This window comes from Mauremys mutica, chromosome 10, assembly GCF_020497125.1.
Source record: "Mauremys mutica isolate MM-2020 ecotype Southern chromosome 10, ASM2049712v1, whole genome shotgun sequence".
Taxonomy (NCBI): Eukaryota; Metazoa; Chordata; order Testudines; family Geoemydidae; genus Mauremys; species Mauremys mutica.
This window is the reverse complement of record NC_059081.1, coordinates 45734237-45755033: the sequence shown is the minus strand read 5'-3', so window position 1 is coordinate 45755033 and position 20797 is coordinate 45734237. Positions and strand designations below refer to the sequence as shown.

General features: G+C 41.4%; 1 protein-coding gene across 5 annotated transcripts in view; it reads left to right on the top strand.

Moving 5' to 3' along the window:
• PDE1A (phosphodiesterase 1A) overlaps positions 1-19365 on the top strand; it is a 73085-nt gene extending 53720 nt beyond the window's left edge. The window contains exons 16-18 of one of the 5 annotated variants that reach the window (XM_045032134.1): positions 2520-2804; positions 18855-18974; positions 19350-19365. In XM_045032134.1, coding sequence (XP_044888069.1) covers positions 2520-2804; positions 18855-18931 — 362 coding nt within the window. In that variant the 3' untranslated portion in view covers positions 18932-18974; positions 19350-19365. Of the gene's footprint in view, positions 1-2519; positions 2986-18854; positions 18975-19349 lie in introns of those variants that run through there. The other 4 variants (XM_045032137.1, XM_045032136.1, XM_045032133.1 and 1 more) reach the window with 4 other exon arrangements.
• The last annotated feature ends 1432 nt before the right edge of the window (positions 19366-20797 follow it).

Sequence of the window (20797 nt, the reverse complement as noted above, 5' to 3'; positions counted from 1 at the left end):
ATTGTCTGAACAAGAAGTAGGACTGAGTGGACTTGTAGGCTCTAAAGATTTATATTGTTTTGGTTTTGAATGCAGTTTTTTTTAACATAATTCTTCATTTGTAAGTTCAACTTTCATGATAAAGAGATTGCACTACAGTGCTTGTATTATGTGAATTGAAAAATACTATTTTGTTTTTTACAGAGCAAATATTTGTAATAAAAATAAATATAAAGTGATCACTGTACACTTTGTATTCTGTGTTGTAATTGAAATCAATATATTTGAAAATGTAGAAAATACCAAAAATATTTAAATAAATGGTATTCTATTGTTTAACAGTGTGATTAATCAAGATTAATTTTTTAAATCACGCAATTAATTGTGATTAATGTTTTTAATCACTTGACAGACCTAGTTATAAACGGAGGATTATCTCCAGTTACTGTTTGTTCACAGTGAGGACAAGCTAAAATTGTTTGAATGATGCTATTGTTACATATTTTCTAATAGCTATTTTATTTTAATTTTTTAAGTATTACATTCATTTATAATTTATAATTTCCATTCTTTCCATTTTCTGTTTTGTTTTATAGTTCAACATTCTTTTAATTTCCCCCTCAATTTATTGATACAACTTAAACTTTGTTTTTTTGCCTTGGAATTTCCTTGGCTTTCTGATAGTCAAGGAAAATGCTTGTAGCTCTACCACATGGAAGCATATATTCTCCAGCAAGTATGATATGTAAATTAGTTCTTTTGGGACAAAAGCCTTAGGTAGATTATGCCATGAATGACATCTGTTTTAATTAATACAACTTGGTAGAACTGCATGAAAATTGCTTCCAAACTACACCTACAGATTTTGTAATGTCTTTTAATGCAGCCATTTCTGCAGCAGGTCCCTAGAGGAAGCAATAGCTATGAAGAGATCAAAAGTCCCCTCAGTTATAGAATCCAGGAGACATTTCCTGTTTCTCTAATGTTTGTAAGCAGTTTGGATCAATAAACCAAATGTGAAGTTCCTCCCTTTTTTAAAGCTATAACAGGCTAAAAAAATCATAAGAACTGACAAAGAAGGGAAAGCACCTAATTGTTCAAACTTCCATATATTAGAAACATCTAATGAACTTGTCTCAGATTTGGAGAGAATGTTTCTCCTGCCTCCCACCTCCTATGCCAAATTGCCCTCCAAAAGAACATGCCCTGAGGATCCAGGAGAGTAGTATGGAGGGGATAAATTCTGCTTATAATGGTAATGTGGTTACAACCTGTGCTGCAGAGATGCTTCTACCACTCCATAATACTATGTGATCAGTTTTGGTCTGGGTTTAGATTTGGGTACTCACAGAACTGAAGTTTGTTCTCAGTCAAGCTAGCAATATCATGCTAGCAGAACAGGAACAATATTGTTGGGCCTGCTTTCCTCCTTTAATAATAGTGAAAATGGTGGGCTTGGGAAATCGCACACTAATCCCCAGAGTGTTCGTGGAGTTACAGGTCAAATTCTAATGCTCATCATTTTATAGAACTGGAGATATTTTACATCTGTCATGGGAGTATCAAGGAATGTGAAAGCTGAACCTAAGAGATAGGAAAAGGCAGGTGTTCTAATAACAGGGAAAACAGCCATCGCCTGCCATTTGGCCCTCTTCTTGTCACCCCTTCCATCCCCACCACCAAAGTGTGCTCGCTATCCCCTCCCATACAAGTCTTCTCCATCCCCTGCTCTCTCTATCCTCCGGCTCCTCCTACCAAACTCTCTCTCCCACACTCAAGTTATGTCCTCCTGAACTTCCCTTTTCTCAGTTCCGTGCCATCCCCCCAACCTTTCTTTCTCTACCTCCAGTTCTCTTCTTGCAACTGCGCGTTGGCCTCCTGGATCAATCTCTCCCTTCCCTCACTGTCTGTCCCTCTGAAGTACTATTTCTTTGAGATTTGTCCCCTCCCCACTGTTGCTGCTGTTACTGTTAAAGCACAAATGTGTAACCTCCTAAAGCTCTCTCCATCCTGGGTTCTCTTTCTTTTGCCCTGATATCCTCTTCCTCCCTCCAGGGTTTATTCCCTCTCCTCCAGAGCTGCCACAGCTCTCTTCACTCCCTTCTTTCTGCAAGGCCCTCCCTGTCTACCTGTCTCGGGAGCTCCTGAGCTCTGCTTCCTCTAGCACTGCTGCCACAAACAGCATTGCTAAATGGAACGGCACTCGGCAGTGATCTCATCCTGTTTCCATCCTTTCCCTTCCCATGTGCACATGGCTTTTCCTGGAATGCTTGCCACTCCAGCTGTAGATGGAAGTACTGATTAAAGATCAAACACCAAATCCAGCCACCACCACTTCTGTTGCACCTGTGTAACTGAGATCAAAACTTGACCTACTTTAAACAAACCAGTGCACATGTATTAACACTAAAAGTGACAAAGAATTCCCGTGTGCACAATGTTTCCAAGTCCAATTCTAGGACAGAGCGATTGCTAAGAAATCAAAGCAACTGCAGCATATATTTCATATCTAATTTACATATTTTGTTCCCTTTCTGTAGAAGAACTTGTGAGAAATGTTGGTGAACAGCAAAAAGACCAAAGCAGAAAACCCGCAGATGCACAATTACAGGAGGAAACAACCAGGACACAAAATGAGAGTAGTCAGGGAAGCGATGACACGCCTTTACCAAGAAGCGTCACTCCCAGTTCCTTCGTCCTACAAGTTATAACTTTCGACTGTCCTCCTAGTGCATCCAGCTCGGAGAAATTCACTAACTCTGATCCAAACCAGAAAGATCTCACCGAGGCACAGCAAGAAACACAGCCCACTGACCCATTGAATGGTAATATCTCATCACAAAACACACATCAGTCTAATGAAGTGGTGCAGGGTGGAGCTGCCGCCGTGTCTGTTACATCCCTATTAAGCTTTGATATCCATAAAATGTCCAATTAAGTAGTTGTTCGAGCCTGCAGTTTAGGAATGGCCCTTCCTCAGACATATGTAGAAACTGAAGTGTCATCAAATAAAAAACATTTGACATGAATAAATTTAACCTTTTTGATATTAAGTACTTGATATTTAATAGTAAATTATTTGGCCTAAAATACCAAAAATATGACAGTTGAACTCATAATTTAAAAATAATTTTAGATACGTATTTGCAGCTATAGAAGTTTTAAGTTACTGGGAAATTACATAAACTCTGTAGAAACTGCTTGTCATTTTCTTTTTGAATAGGTAATTCTGCTTTGGCTATTACAGGGCTTCTCACTTATTGTAGGCACTTATGATCAAAACTTCATGAATCAAATCATTTGTAATAAAAATGAATACAACTTCCCCCATTTATTTTGATCACTTTAAGCAGGTGTAATTTGATCATTAAAATAGGTATAAAAAGTTGCCATTTCATTAACAAGGAAGGTGAAAATTTGGAATGTTGAGGGGGAAGGGGATGGAATAGCCAAAGACCCATGATGAAGGAATATGATGAAAATGAAAAGGGTTTTATTGACATAGGCTGTGGTCTGCATTTTGGTGATCATATGAGCACCAGTGTCAAGGTGTCCAAGCGACAGTGGAACTTGATCTAAGTAGAAGGAAGGTACTGTGTGATGTTCCATTTTAACTTACAAATGGTACTGAAATTGATGATAAAGTAAGCTTTAAAAGAATGGGACATTGAGAAGAAAGTATTACCTCTAATTTCACTATGAAATTAGGTCAAATTTATAGAAGTCGGTTCTTCAGAAATCGTTTTTATACAGTCGATCGTGTGTGTCCCCACAAAAAATGCTCTCAGCGCATTAAGTCGGCAGACTACGTCCACAGTACCGAGGCTAGCGTTGACTTCCGGAGCGTTGCACTGTGGGTAGCTATCCCACAGTTCCTGCAGTCTCCGCCCCCCATTGGAATTCTGAGTTGAGATCCCAATGCCTGATGGGGCAAAAACAGTGTCATGGGTAATTCTGGGTACGTGTCATCAGGCCCCCCCTTCCTCCCTCCCTCCATGAAAGCAACAGCAGACAGTCGTTTCTCACCTTTTTTCCTGGGTTACCTGTGCAGACGCCATACCATGGCAAGCATGGAGCCCACACAGCTGACCATCACCGTAAGTCTCCTGGGTGCTGGCAGACGTGGGATTGCATTGCTACACAGCAGCAGCTCATTGCCTTTTGGCAGCAGACAGTGCGTTACGACTGGTAGCCATCATCGTCATACTCCTGGGTGAGGTCAGTCAGGGGTGCCTGGGCAGACATGGGAGTGAGTCAGCCAGGTCATTCCCCAGTCGTACTGCACTGTCTTCTGCCGAGCACCCAGGAGATGATGATGGCTAGCAGTCGAACTGCGCCGTCTGCTGCCAGCCTAAAGATGTAAAAGATAGATGGAGTGGATCAAAACAAGAAATAGACCCAATTTGTTTTGTATTCATTTGCTTCCTCCCTCCCTCCCTCCGTGAAATCAATGGCCTGCTAAACCCACGGTTTTGAGTTCAATCCTCGAGGGGGGCCATTCTGTCTGATAGTTGTTTGTGTTTTTCCTTGATGCAAAGCCACCCCCTTTGTGGACTTTAATTCCCCGTAAGCCATGTCGTCAGTTGCCCCTCCCTCCGTCAGAGCAGACAATCGTTTTGCGCCTTTTCTCAGCCCAGACGCCATAGCACTGGGATCATGGAGACCGCTCAGATCACCGCGGCAATTATGAGCACTGTAAACACCACGCGCATTACCTGGAGTATATGCAGAACCAGAACCTGCCAAAGCAAAACCAGGCGAGGAGGTGATGGCAACATGGTAACAAGAGTGATAAGGACAGAGACATGGACATAGACTTCTCACAAAGTACGGGCCCCAACAATGTGCACATCATGGTGTTAATGGGGCAGGTTCATGCTGTGGAACGCCAATTCTGGGCCCGGGAAACAAGCACAGATTGGTGGGACTGTATGGTGTTGCAGGTCTCGGACGATTCCCAGTGGCTGCGAAACTTTCGCATGCATAAGGGCACTTACATGGAACTTTGTGACTTGCTTTCCCCTGCCCTGAAGCACCAGATTACCAAGATGAGAGCAGCCCTCACAGCTGAGAAATGAATAGTGATAGCCCTGTGGAAGCTTGCAATGCCAGACACTACCAGTCAGTCAGGCATCAATTTGGAGTGGGCAAATCTACTGTGGGGGCTGCTGTGATCCAAGTAGCCAACTCAATCAAAGAGCTGCTGATATCAATGGTGGTGACTCTGGGAAATGTGCAGGTCATAGTGGATGGCTTTGCTGCAATGGCTAACAGCGGGGAACATTTCCGTTCAGCCACAGCCGAGCAGGAACGGGCACCTCTGAATGTCCCCTTAATAAAAGCACCCTATTTCAACCAGGTGACCATGAATGATATCACTCTCCAGAGGATAACACAGTGAGATAAAGAACGGATGTTGTTTGAATGCCTGCAAGCACCAGAACCATCCACTGCCAGGCTTTGTTATGCAATGATTCCCGACTACGTGCTACTGGCCTGGCGTGGTAAAGTGTCCTACCATGGTGGATGGAATAAGGCAGCCCTCCCCAGAAACCTTTTGCAAAGGCTTTGGGAGTACATCCAGGAGAGCTTTATGGAGATGTCCCTGGAGGATTTCCGCTCCATTCCCGTACACGTTAACAGACTTTTCCAGTAGCTGTTCTGGCCGCAAATGCCAGGGCAAATTAATCATTAAACACGCTTGCTTTTAAACCATGTACAATATTTACAAAGGTACACTCACCAGAGGTCCCTTCTCTGCCTTCTGGGTCCAGGAGCCCGCTTTGAGTGGGTTCGGGGGTTACTGGCTCCAGGTCCAGGGTGAGAAACATATCTTGGCTGTTGGGGAAACTGGTTTCTCTGCTTCCTTGCCGTGAGCTATCTTCAATCTCTTCATCATCATCTTCCTCATCCCCAAAACCCTCTTCCGTGTTGTGTGATTCTCCATTGATGGAGTCAAAGCACAGGGTTGGGGTAGTGGTGGCTGCACCCCTTAGCATGGCATGCAGCTCATCATAGAAGTGGCATATTGGGGGCTGTGATCCGGAGTGGCCGTTTGCCTCTCTGGTTTTTTGGTAGGCTTGCCTGAGCTCCTTAATTTTCATGTGGCACTGCCTTTCATGTCCTTCATGCCCTTTGAGACTTTTTCTAATGTTTTGGCATTTCATTTACTGGAATGGAGTTCAGCTAGCACAGATTTGTCTCTCCATATGGCGAGCAGATCCCGTACCTTCCGTTTGGTCCATCCTGGGACTCCATCATGGTCACCTCTGCTGATGAGATCTGCACTCACCTGCACCTTGCCACGCTGGCCAAACAGGAAATGAGATTCAAAAGTTCACGGGCCTTTTCCTGTCTACCTGGCCAGTGCATCTGAGTTGAGAGCGCTGTCCAGAGCGGTCACAATGGAGCACTCTGGGATAGCTCCCGGAGGCCAATACCGTTGAATTGCGTCCACACTACCCCAAATTCGACCCAGCAAGGACGATTTCAGCGCTAATCCCCTCATCGGAGGTGGAGTAAAGAAATCGATTTAAAGAGCCCTTTAAGTCGGGGAAAAAAAGGGCTTCATCGTGTGGATGGGTCCAGGCTTAAATTGAGGTAACGCTGCTAAATGCGACCTAAAATCGTAGTGTAGACCAGGCCTACCTCTTCCTTCTGGGCTGAGGATCCTTCACATCTTTGCATGAGCCATGAAGATCCAACTCTCTCCCCTGGTGTATTGTACATTCTTCCCCACACCTACACCCCTACACACTCAAGGGCTTATGATGGACTAGATTGCGTGTTCTCAATCCATCCTGAGTAAGAGGCAACACGTGACTGCATTGCCCCAGGAGACACCAGAGAATGAATTAGGGCTCTGAGCACTACAATTCATCCCCTGCTTTCCCCTTGTTCTAAGGGAGGAATATGTTACCCCACTCCATTTCATGGACCCTCCTGCTCCCTTCTCCCTCCGCCCCCACATACACCCAGCCAGTTATCATGGCCACTGAGTGAGGGGGACAGAGCTCCTCCCAGTCCCTGCCCCTCACCAATTTATTTGCTTGCAGCAGGGAGTATTGGGAGAGTAGCCCTTGTTCTCCACGGTGCAGCCAAGGTCATAATCTGATCAGAGCTGAATGGGTAAGTGAGGATCAGGGCATTATTCTCCTGCAGGTGAAGAAAAATAAGGGGACTGAGTGAGAACCAAACAAAGTTGCCGCTTAATTTTTCCCTGTGTCTTGTACTTTAGGGGCTTGAGGTAGTCACATGCTCTGTTCCCAGCTCAAACGTTGGGTTCAAGTATGTCTTCTCTGAGGCTGAGCCTTGTGAAGTTGGGCGATGAGGTGGCACTGCCTGAGCATCAGAGCGTAGAAGTATAGCTTAGCACACCTCTCAATTGTCCCTCATCTTGAGAGATCTCCCTCATTTTATCCCCACCATATCCTACACACACATTTGATGTCCTTTCATTTTTATTGTTGAAAACTGTTCATCAGAGTAAAGGATCACAAAGCTTCGGTTCTGGACTGGGTTATTGCTATGAAAAGAATGAATCCCCCAGTACTTAAAGTTTCTTAAATGAATATTTTTGTCTCTTTCATTTTGGGTTTTTGTCACACACTGCATGCTACATTTGGGCCTTGGCAGGTTGAAAATGAAGTGCCTTAGAAAGGTATAATGCCTGCTATGCACTAGAGGAGGAGCCCAAGGAGAAGCACTACTTGCTGTGCCCATAAAAGAGGTATAACAGCCATCTTGTACTAAGGGTCATTACCACACCACCAGTGCTATTTCTGCAGCACCTAGATGTTTCTTGGAGTTCTTCCATCCAAACGTTGACTCAGTCAGATCCTGGATAGCTTGAGAAATCTGATCAGATAATGGAACAAATTGGCAAAGTATGGTTGTAGGCATACAGTTCTTGCAGCATAAATTCCACCTTTCTTGTGCAATGAGCATATCACTATTTACAAGAACTCAGCGTTATTGAAAGGAATTCATTCAGCATGGTAGGAAATCCCCTGTAGGACAGGCAGGATTTTAAGGCATCAGGACTGCAGTTTATGAAATTGGTAATAGCCTACATTTGATTTAGTTCCCATTGGAGTTATTTACTTTCCAAAGGTAAAATGGTTTAGAAATTATTCGTTTTGCTGGAAGAGGGCAGAAAAAGGAGGGTGTGCAAAGCTGCAATAGACCAGGGAAGTGTTTTGGGTTTGTTTGTATGCTTGTTTTAGAGAGAAATAAATAATTAAAGGGCTAAAAAGGAAGGAAGTGGGAGGGCAATAACTGAGTTTAATGAGGAGATGTGAATAATGTCAGTCAAGCTCCTGAACTACAAGGCACGGCTCATATGCCTACATCCTGCTCCACTGAACTAAATGGCCCATACCGAAGGCTCATTTCTGTACAAACTGCCCTAGGACATGCTATAAAAAAAGCCAGAGGTAGGGACTTGTAAACCTAAAGTCTGTCATGGCAGTAGCAGGTTTATCCTATTATTAGACTGTAGCAGCAGTAGTCACACCACCTTTTTAAGGTCCAGGTCACCTCTAGAGATTGATTTATGGTCCAAAACATCAATTATGTCTCCTCTAATTTATCTAACAGTGATGCATCTGAGCCTTCACAGTTAAATATCTGGCTGAAGCAAACATCAGGGCTAGTGCTGCTGCTATAGGAAGCTCAGCCACAGTATGTCAGATTCACTACAGATTTTGAGATAATAGCTGAATTGTGATGAAGGTGACTTTAGAAACTAAGTGAAATGGAAAAGGGCTCATATCCAAGACTGCCACCAACTGTTCATCGTCATCCTGTTAGCAATGATGGGAACATATAAAGGGTATTGCTCATTGCTGGGCATGCTGTTGATAGACAATGTGCTAAACTATAATTCTGAGTTCTGAAACTTACTTCTACCTCATTTGAAACTATTCATCCCAGATACAATGCAGGCCGGCTGACAGCAATTCCGGGCCCCCAGGCAGAACAGTCAATGGGCCCCCACACACGCACAAACTGTGTGGACGTGGTCCACCTGACATTTGGGCAGTGCTGCACCTTATTGGCTGGTGCCCAGCGAGCTGCTGGGTGCGCTGCTGGGTGCACTCCTCCGGCATGGCTAGGGATTCCATATGCCCACCCGGTAGGCTTGCCAACTGTCTAATAGCGCCAACCCAAAGCCCTTTGCCCCACCCCCTTCCTGAGACCACACCCCTGTCCCGCCCCTTCTCTGAGGCCCTGCCCCCTGCTCACTCCATTCCCCTCCCTCCATCACTCACTCTCCCCCACCTTCAAACACTTTCACCAGGCTGGGGCGGGGGATTGGGGTGCGGGGTGCTGGCTCTGGGGGGGAGTTTGGGTGTGGAAGGGGGTACACAGTCAGGATCTAGGAGAGAGTTTGGGTCTGGGGTGTGGACTCGGGGCTGGTGCAGGGGGTTGGGGTGCAGGAGTGGATGGAGGAGTTGGTGCTTACCTCAGGCAGCTTCTGAAAGCTACCGGTACATCCCTCTTGCAGCGGCTCCTAGGCAGGAGACCCAGCAGTTCCAGGTCAATGGGAGTTGCAGAGTCAGCGCTTGGGGTAGGAGCAGCTCGCAGGGACATGCCAGCCCCTTCCGAGAGTAGCACAGAGCAAGGGCAGGCAGGAAGCCTACCTTAGCCCTGCTGCGCCAGCGGCGGCTGGGGGCCCCCGAGCCCTTTTAAATCGTCTGGGCCCTTGGGCAATTGTCCCCTTTGCACTCCCCTGTCAGCGGGCCTGATACACTGTATGAATGTGTTTGCTTATTTATTCATTCGTTCATATTGAGCTACTGGTGGAAATATTTTATACAGCTATAAAACAAGTTCCCTGCTCCCAGCATCTTACCATCTAGATTACTCTGATTTGTCTTTTGTGCACTAATGAATGTGCATCTAGAGCTATTTTCAGACTAACTGAACCAGGAGATTATGCAGTAGGATGATACAATATAAGAATCTGGACAGTTACTTAGACTGCATTTAGCTGTAGCTTAAATTAAAATGATTTTTTTTTTTTGCATAGCAGACATTTCTGTATCCAAGTTCAATGAGTGATCAGCTGCAGGCATCATACTGTGAGACTTCCTTTCATTGATCGATGTTGAATTTAGTCTCAACCATCTGCTTCAGTGATTGCTTGCCTCCATTTTCCAACATAGATAAAAGTCACACTATGGAATGGAGAGTTTCTAATTTTCTTAATTAAGAAGGAATATTGGATATTAGCAAATAATTAAAGTCACATATGAAATAGAAGTAAATCCATAATTTGACAGCACTACCTATTTCAAATGAATTTTATGTTTTTTGTGCCTATTTGAGATTAGTGAATAAATCAAGAAAAAGAGTGAGATTTTCAAGGCTGATAATATATTTGGATGCTCAGTTCTCATTAACTTTGTCAGAAATTATAGCTCAGTGGTTTGAGCATTGGCCTGCTAAACCCAGAGTTGTAGGTTATACAAAATATTCTTGTTGCCTTCAGCAAGCTATCAAAGACTGAAGTCAGATAATGTATATTCTGTGACTATGTTGAAGTTAAAAGGAGTTTTCACCCTAGGTATTATTTGAATTGTATTTGTTTGCTGATCATGATAGTCTGATTTATTTTGTAAATTTAATATTTCATATTTATTCTTTTAAAAAGGAAACCAAGAATTAAAATCTATCAGAAGTACAAACTGTTCCAGTCAGTTACAACCACTGTTTGCCAGATATAAAATGAATTGGTTCTGCCCAGACTGAGTAGCCTGCAGTTTCAGTAGATTAGGTATTTTGACTGCCATTCTCACTTCAGAAATGTGTTTGATGTACCTACTAAACCATTAGTTTGGGAAATAAATCACTTCAGCACATCCTTTAATCTTTCTTTACCATGGGCAGTTGTTCTGATCTCAACAGTAAATCAAATCTGACCTACCATTTGTAGTTTAGAAATTTTCCTGGCCAATTCCGATATTTTCAGTTTTGTGAATCTAATAAACAGAAGGGATCTGGAGTAATTCTTGACTAAGGCCATGTCTACACTGCTCTACAATTTGGGTTAAGAGGGTATGAATTGCAGTACACACCAAAGTGCTGTGCTGTAATTCCCCCATGTGAACACTGTGGACATGAATGTAAAGGTCCCTAATTTGCACTAATGTAGTCCTTTTAGGGACCTTTAAGTTTGTGCCCACATGGGGGAGCTACAGTGCAGTTTATTTACACCCCCTTTTTCTGAACTGTGGGGCAATGTAGACAAGTCACCATGCTCGGATGTTACAGCTCCTTTTAATCGAGTAGAGTTTAGCAGTGTGCTGTAGCAGGTAAAAAAGTTTCTACATGAAGTTCTTTGCTAATCGCTATTGCGATATGGAAAACATATTACATTTTACTGAGATTAGCTGAAGTCAGTTCTATACCTACAGAGGTGCCATAGATGAGAGAATTAAATAAAGCCGGGTTTGAACTTCTTTGTAGCAGTCTGGTTTTACATTTATATTGTTATTAATTGCATTACAGTAGTGTCTGGAAGCCCCAACTGAGGTCATTACTCCCTTGTGCAAGGCATTGCACAAATACATAGCAAGAGGCAGACCCCGTCCCTTGAGAATTAAAGAATGATGTTACCTGTGTACTTATCCATGTAGAGTGTGTAACATTGTGTCAGTGCTATCCGGAAAATAGGCAATATGCAAAACTCCAGTCTGTGCAATTAAATGAATTTGCAACATCCAATACCAAAGGGAAATCCCAGCCTTAAAAATAAAATACTTTGCGTTTCCATTTCAAAACTATCATAATTCAAAATAACCTCTGCACAGTAAAACTAGCAGACCAGCCTACAGTAAATCCATTCTACCTGGGGTGAATGACCTTATCCTGTCACACTCTCAAACCAAGTATTTAGCGCAAAAATATAAAATAAAATAAAAGCTTGATCTAGAATCCCCACAACGTGTTGGGTCACTGTTGTATTTCAAAGCATTGTTGATTAAAATTATGCCAAGTGATTCTAGAAGGAAGCCTTAATGCAGTAGTTCTTAACCTTATTGCAGCCTGCACCTCTTTGGTTCTCAAAATGTGTTCTCGCACCCCTTAAACCTAGATATATCTTTTGTTTGTATATTACAGTAATTGTTAAAAAATTATAATGTTAATAAATACATAGGTTTGATGAAACAAAGTAGTTGTACTTACGTGCCTGTGCTTAATTTATGTTTCCGATGATTTACCTTCTAAAAAAATCTGGCATGTCTCGCACTCCCAGAAAGGGCATCTCGCACCCAAGGTTAAGAACCACTGCCTTAATGGAATATAAAATGTAACCATTTAAAAGGGAGGAGATAGAGTAATCCTTTACAAAAAAAAAGTCTTTCAGAAATTGATTCGCTATCTAAACTAATATAATCCACCTTCAAGAATATTATAAGTGTGCAAATGAACAACTTTCTAAAGCAACTCATTTTCAACTTTCTTGTGTATATCATATCTAGAGTTTATTGACATTTTTCAACTGGAAAATTTCCTCACTGGAAAATGTGGTTTCATCAAAGTCTATGTTTTCTTGGGAAAATGCCAGTTTTGTCAAAATATTTTAATTTTCTGTTCAGATAGTCAAAACAAAAACATTTCTTTTAAGATGACATTATGAAACTAAATGAAAATTTTGTTTTGAAATGGTTGCCTTAATGTCATTTTAAGTCAAAATACCAATTCAAAACAATGTTTTTTATTTTAAAATGTTTGAGTCAAAAATATACAAACCTCTTGCATTCACATTTCTGAACTGCAATTTTTTGGAACATTTAGTTCTGTGAAAATTTTTTATATTCTGACTTTTCCTCCCAATTCAGAATGAAAACAAATGTCAAAATATCTGAATTTCCCTAGGATGGAAATTCTGTTTTCCAGCCAGCTGTAATCATGTCCAAGTTTCCGGTATTCGTGCAAGTATCAGTCAGATAGTAAGATGTAAGTCACAGCAGTACAGAACACTAGGTGATCAGTGTTTATTGCAGTTTGTGGTGTATCATGCTGACTTTTGTACACTCTTAGGTGACAAAAGTGTAAGAGACAAATAATGTTTGAGTACAGAATGGAATTAAGGAGTGTACCAGAGAGAAAAAGGAAGACAGTTATGTTGTTTCCTCCTGCAGCTCATGTAAACTCTTTAGTCCCACTGGACAAGCGTGATTGCAAGGCACGCCATGCTATCAGAAAAATCAATATTTGCTTCCTGTTAAAAATGTTTTCTCCTTGGGTGGAAAGGGAGGGTTAAGGGAAAAGCAAGTCAATGAGCTAATTAAGAGTCAGATGTGGAAGAGGACAATGGGATCTCTGTGAGCAGGAACCAGTGACCATAGAAGTGAAAACTGAGGTAGTTGAGAAGAGCTGCCTGTTGAGGGCTCCAGGGAGTCATGAATGAATAAAGCATGCCAGCAGTGAAAGTGAAATATAGTTCCAATCTTCTCACATATCTGTTGTTACCATTGGACATGGTATCCATCCATCCTCCCCATAAGGCAGCTAGTACTTTTTCATTTAACTTAACAATGTAAAACTTGTAAACTTGCCATGATATTCATTGTCTTTACTATATAAACATCAATAACAAAGAAGAACACATTATTATTATTTGTATTCCCATAGTGCCTAGGAGTCCCAGTCATAGACCTCATTGTGCTAGGTGCTGCACAAACACAGAATGAAGAGAGAGTCCATGCACCATAGATCTCACCATCTTAGTACAAAATGAAACAACAGAGGGATACAGACAGACTGAGAGAACCTTTGCTTTATATAACCATTGAGAGGAAACCACATTTGCTCTGCAAAAAAGGAGAATATACACAATGTAAAACTAAAAATGACTTAAAAAGTGCTGTGGTAAAGGAAAGAGTTGGATGGAATACCCTTAAATACATATTTGTCCTGTAAGTCCACTCAAGGTTTTATGCCGTGTATAAGAACTAGTATTTTATGTTTACAGATTTTTATGAAAATATTTCTATAAAATGGGTTTGTTTGGGATTTTAAAAATAGAAAGAAAGGCAAATGAACATATAACGAGGGATGAGTTCCATACTAGTGCTTAACATCCTTCAGGCATTTCCTCCCTCTTATACTATTGGAACAAAGGATCTGAAGCTGTTATACCAATGTATTTTAAGAAGATGCCATTTTCCATTAAATCAACTCTTCTCCTAAAACATGGAATAAGAACTTTGCACATTGCCATATCTGATGCAATCAATAGATGTAGGCAGGGTCCCTAGCACTTGCTGACAACATGGATTAACAGATACCCTCCCACCTTGTTACAGATGTCTTGTGTTGATGTGAATAGCCAAAAGGGTAAATGGTTGTCATACGATAGTCAGCTACTTTAAAAAAAAACTGTCTTCACAGTCTTTAAAGTAGCCTGGATCCTTCAGGATAAAGGGCATTAGCTAGTATACAGAAAGCAAACCAAAATATGCTGAGAAGAGGACTATAGAATACAATGAAAGAGATCATGAGCAATTGGTTCTACAGAGACCTGGTGCTCTATGAAAAACATAAACTATCTAAAGCAAGTTGATTGTGGAATAATAAAATTCCTTGTAAATGTTAGAATTCTCAGGACCTTGGTATAAATAATGGAATCATCTCTGAACATCACTATGCCTTGTTCATACATTTTGCCCTTCATTTTCAAGACAATAAATACTATTTTGCTCTTCAGCTGAGGTTTCCAGAGAGTAAGTGGTGCTCTCATCACATTTACAATAAAAGGCCATGGGACCGTGCAGTTTGTCTGGGATACCCAAAGGGTTGGGTCTTTGATACAGTGAGAGCAAGTGTCTTGTGTGGAAGTGATGTAGTAACACTCAGCAAACAAGAGAGACATCATAGCAGGGCACTATCAACATCCTCACTCTGAACTGGGAAGAGAGTGTTCATTTCATCTGCTAATTCCAATGTGCTTCCAGAGTACCCATGCATATCGCTCATGCAAGGAAAAGCAATTTGAGAACTGCTACTTATATATAATACAGTTGCTCATTTAAAGTTAGGCACATGTGCACAGATTCAGTTGTACCATTGTACTGAAACCTCGTAAGCTGCAGAGCAAAAACCCAATGGAAATAAGTAAGAAAAAGAATATACATTCTGCCTGGACTCTTGGGCATGGGTTTCATCCGACTATACTGGCACAAATTGTGTAAAGGCATATCTCCTCTGTAACATATGAATATTGGAAAGTGTTTTTAGATATTAGGGGTCTTAGGTTGGGGCATATGATTGTGTAAAAGCTACTTTCTGGTGTGAACTGGCCTTTTTTGGGTTAGACTAGCTTCTACTTATTCAAGCAAAGACTGTCTACCATATATCTGTAACCCTGGTGCCCTAGAATATGGGGTAAGGTTTGGCTCGTAAAGCCAGTGGAGTGTTGGGGAGAGGAGTATAGGGAGAGAATGAACTGGTGATCAGTTTGTACCACATTATGCCTTTTTATCACAGGGAGGTGTAGTGCCTCCAGAAAAGATGATGGGGGCAAACTCCACAATGGTTCTTGGGACCCCTGGTAAAAGGTACACCCCTTCTCTCCAGTGATGGCCTTTAAGTCACCAGCCATTGTGCATGCAGAGTGGGACCCTGACTATGCCTCAACCCACACAGACATGCTCCTTTTGGATGGGTGTGCACCACCCTAGTGTTCCCTTTGCACTTCTGGGACCACAAGAAGTTGCATTACTGTTACCTCCTTTGGGTGTGCTAGCAGGGAGGGCTTATCTCCCCTGGATGATTATAGCCTTTTTCTTTTCATGCATGGGCAAATTTGGCTTCTGATCCAGCCCAGAGTTAGTTGCTCCAACAAGCATCTCTCAGTTTCTCCGACATTTTTGCATGTACTAGTTAGATATCTTTCTATCTGTCTGCATGTCTAATGTGCTGCCCATCACCATAGTACCTGCCCACCAAGTCCCAGCTCCCGCGCCAGCAGTTTCCAAAGCGTAATCTATGGAGCGCTTGCTGGTGCTCTGTGCAGAGATGGCATAGGTGCTTCTTGTTTTATGCTGAGAAGAACAGAACAGATGTGAGGGGAGAGTAAATGAAGAGCAAAGGGAGACAGCATGATTATTTTTTTTAATAGGATAAAACACAATGCTTTAAAGACAACTAAAATACACAATTTCCTAATGGAAATGAGTAAGCAACTACTGCAGTCACTACAAAGATGTGAAGGGATTGTAAATGCAGGGCAAGGTGGTGTCACCATGCCTGCACATAGAGAGGGAGGATGGTCCTTGACACCCTAAATCAACTAAGAGGAGGTGCAAAACTTGGGATCTGCTGTCCTAGCACCTACTCAGAGATTTAACTCTTGCAGGCGCTCCTAGTTTATTAACCAAACCTGATTCCTGCTCAGGCTGGCATTCATGCAAAACTGACCATCAAAAGTTTCCAAGGAAACACGTCCTGAAAAACAACTTATCCTTAATGTGTCAAGAAATACCAACATTTAAGAAGCCAGTGAATCTGTGATTAAAAATGACTGACTATAGCATCGATCTCTGTACAGTAGAGGACTATCCAGTAACTACCAGTAGTATAAAACATACATGGGCAGTATCAATTGATCACTCAAAGCCTCCTGGAGCATAACCACATAGAATAGCAGCAAGAAAATCCACATCAGCAATGTGGCAATGTAATTTATGTTGGCTCAGATGACACCAGTTGATGACTCTCTGGCATATAAGTGTCAGTCAAAGGAGACCGGGTAGATTCCTGGACCCCCACTTCATACTTTTCCCTGCACTGGGTGTAATTATTTACATCAGTGCAAAGGGGTATTTGGTAGTATTTTAATCTACTTTTCTGCTGGTATAAGGGGCTAAACAAGGTGCAAAGCAATGCTGAATCAGGGCACTGACCCTTCAATTATAATTAGGAGAAAAACATATGCTGATGTGGATAAAGAATAAGGTAAGATCAGAGAACAAAGCATTGAGCTTTGATCAAAATGCTGCTCAGAGAAACCTTGCCTGAACCATACTCCTTTGGAATATGCAGTTCCATCAAAATCAAAACACTTCACAAAATCATATCAACTTTGCTGGAATTTAATTTTGAAGGGAAAATGGAGGGGAAAAGTTCCAACTGTGTCCAGATGTCCTGTTTTGAGATTGTAGGAACAAACATTTCAGTTTCCTGTTCTGAAACTTATTTTTTTCCATTTTTCATTATCGCTTATAATACGAACTATAAAAAGATGAAATCAAACTGAAGCAGGTAGTGTGACCCAAAATGAACATTTCTTTTCAGAATTTTACTTCATGGGAAATTTTGAAATTCTGTTTTTATTTCAGTTTAGATTGAGGCCAGATTCAGAAATCTTGAAATCCTTTGTGAAATGGAACTTCCATCCTTCACACGGCTCTGATAAACATCTTTAGAAAGGAAGACAGTGCGGGGCTGACCTAGCTTTCCAAATACTAGAGCATGGCATTCAGATATGTGAAACTGCAAGGGACTGAGAGCTGCGGAGAAATCCTGGCCCCACTGACGTAAATGGCAAAACTCTCCCTGTCTTCAGTGGCACTAAGATTTCACCCATAGTGAATTCAATGCTTTTCCTCCTCTTCTGTCGCCTTCTCTCTTTGATAAACTCTTCCTCTGACACTTCTCTACTAATCATTCCGTTTTCAAGCTAAATGCCTCTTCCTTTTGTTTCCTCCCACTTGCAAACTATTGTTTGTCCTCCCTTAAAGACTCTTCCTCTACTTTAATTCTTAGCTTCTAATAGTGCTTCCTTCCTCTTTCAAACATCTTCCTCTGCCTTTCTCTATCTCCCCATCTGGTTTTCCTCTACTTCCCTGTCCTTCTATGTTTTTCCTTGCTTTCCTTCCTCCACAATCTGCAAACCGGCTGTAGGTTTTATTGGTGCAAATCGGTAACCACAATGTGCATTTGATTGCTTAGAACTGAGCAGCTAATTTATATTCAATGTATTGGACATATTTCACCTTTTCTATAGTGGCAAATTGTCCACAGTTTTTAATTTTCTATATTCAAAAATATTCACAAATAATTTTTATGATCTAAATACTGTTAATTGTGACTATTCAAGAGCTGAAATTCAAGCTGTGTTGCTTAGTTTTGAATGAATACATAAGTCATGTGGTATTGTTTCAGTTAGCAGACTGGACAAATGGAACTCTTAAAATTAGGCTTCGATTGCAAATTTACAGTATCATTGCTTTTCCAGGTGAAACTCACCCCCAAAGTGGATTTAAGTAGCCATCTTCGCAGGGGTGAATTCCCCCCAAGAAACAGTTAAAATTTGTACAGAAAATATATTTAATTTTTTTTCTAATACTTCATTAACAATAGACTAATAAAAATTGCTTTATGTTTGTCTCAATTAATGTTCTGATCCAGTGCTTTCATTCTGTCTCTTTCCACATGAGTAAATGAAAATGATTAAACTCGATCCCACATATTCACTCTGAAAAGGAAGTAATGATTGAAATATAAGTATAAGATAGGCAACCTTTGGAAAAGGAAGGAAAAATGTCCTACTCAGATGTAATACTACAATATGTTATCCACAAAACAGGTTCATACATCTCTACCTCGATATAACACGACCCGATATAACACAAATTCGGATATAACGCGGTAAAGCAGTGCTCCGGGGGGGCGGGGCTGCGCACTCTGTTGGATCAAAGCAAGTTCAATATAATGCGGTTTCACCTATAACGTGGTAAGATTTTTGGGCTCCCGAGGACAGCGTTATATTGGGGTACAGGTGTATTATATATGAAAATGTAAGCACATTCGCTTGACTTGATTAATGTCTTAAGGTACCTTCCCATTTGTGTGTTTTTCAGGTGAGCCTAAACACTGTCAAAAATCAGAAGATATAGTAAAAGCCACTGAACAAAAACACGCTGTGATACACAACTAGATTTGCTACTTCTTAAAGGCTTCTGACATTTTAGTCATGAGAGGTAATTTTACCATTTTTACCATGTCATAATTCTGTAAGTTTTGATTGTAAGCATTGCAGAGGAATCTTAATTGATTTGTAGTATTAGAAAAATTATTTCCAGTGGCATTTTTAAAAAAAACTATAGAAACATTTCTGTTACTTGTAGGTTTTTACGAATTTTGGGGTCCAACTGACCCTCCAGCATCTCCTTAAGAAGTGGGACAGAGTAGAAGAGGGAAGGACTGATTAAAACAGTACCTTAAGTTTCTTTGAATTCTCTTTTCCAGGCTAAATAATCTATCTGAAATGTATCACTGTAAGAATTGTAAATACTTGAAGTTTCATGGTAGAGCGCATGTCACATCATGTATTTTCATTTTAATTCTGTTTGCAGGAAAAACAGAACAGCACTACAAGTTCCTAATTCAGCTTTCTGTGAGGCTATCATCTCCTCTATCTACTCGTTCTTGGACCATGCCATTTTAATGGACCATTGGACGAAATAATGATAGTAAAAACCATAAAATCCTGAGCTGGTAACTCAAGGCACTTAATAACTCTCAAGGTTTCAGATGTATTTGTAACTGTTTTATTTCCTCTTCTATTTTGCCTTCTTAAACCTAGCCAGAGTACTTTTTCAGCCAAAACTTGGACTTCATTTTATTTGCATCACTGAAACCAGTCGTTGCCAAATGAGCATGATACACATGTTAAACTATGTCACTTATCATTTGCACTGGTTTGCTGTAAAACTGCTGGTAACCTCGATCTACATCCAACGGAAATGGAAAGCCAAAATGAAGCTGGCACAGACAATCGTTTATGCATCCACATTGTCAGATTTCTTAAAATGTTTGGAAACAAATTAGAAGGTAGACTGTACAGAGAAATGTTAGTGTTGTACTAAGCAGCCCACGTGAACAATCAATGTATCCTGATGCTGTGGCTGCAATTTGGAGAAAACTTGGTGTTTAATGAAACCAGCCTTTGAAATATCAGTTGAAAACCTGTTAAATAATTGTCAATGCTAAGATCAAAATGTTCTAATACCATGTCCTATGGTGTTCAGTAAGGGCCTTGGCAGTGGAGTTAGGTGTATATTGTTTGAGATCACGGCAGAGGAAATAGATACAAGAATGTTCAAGTGACACATTGGCTTCACTTAAGAAAAACCATGTATAAATAGTCTGCAGAGGGTATTGTGGCCCCTTACACTGAGCAGGAAGGGAAAATTTGGAGCCTTGTGGGTGATTCTGTTCATATGAAAACTCAGTGACATGGAGTCAGGATAATCCATGCTGTATTTGGTTTATTTCCACAAATATTCACACAATCCTGTTTCCCCGAGCAGCAGTAGAAACATACAGCAATCAGGCAGTTAGTTTCCAGCCAGCACAGTGCCCAAGGAGACCCCGCCTCCCTGCCTCAGCTTCCTTCCAGGGTCACACATGACTACTTCTCCTGTCTCACTCTCTCTAACTCACACAACCTGCAATCAACTGCTCACCCCTGCATCTGGAATCTAAAGGGAAATCCTGTAGCTCCACACTGCCCTCTGGGTTGCATGTTCTGAGCAGGTGACTTAGGCCATTAAACTTACAATACTCCTTTAACAGGCCTTTGGGTGGTGACCTCCATGACCAACAACCCTTCATAAGCAGCCACTTGCCCCTTTCACAACATTATTCAGTGGGTGTGAAATTCACGCCTGTCTAGATGACCAAAATAAGACCTATGTACTATTTATTTTGGGACCCTAAGTGGGACTAAAGTGGAGCATAGGCCTCATACTGGTCCTCAGCAGGGTGAATTTCACCCGGGTTGAATAAGGACTAATGCAAT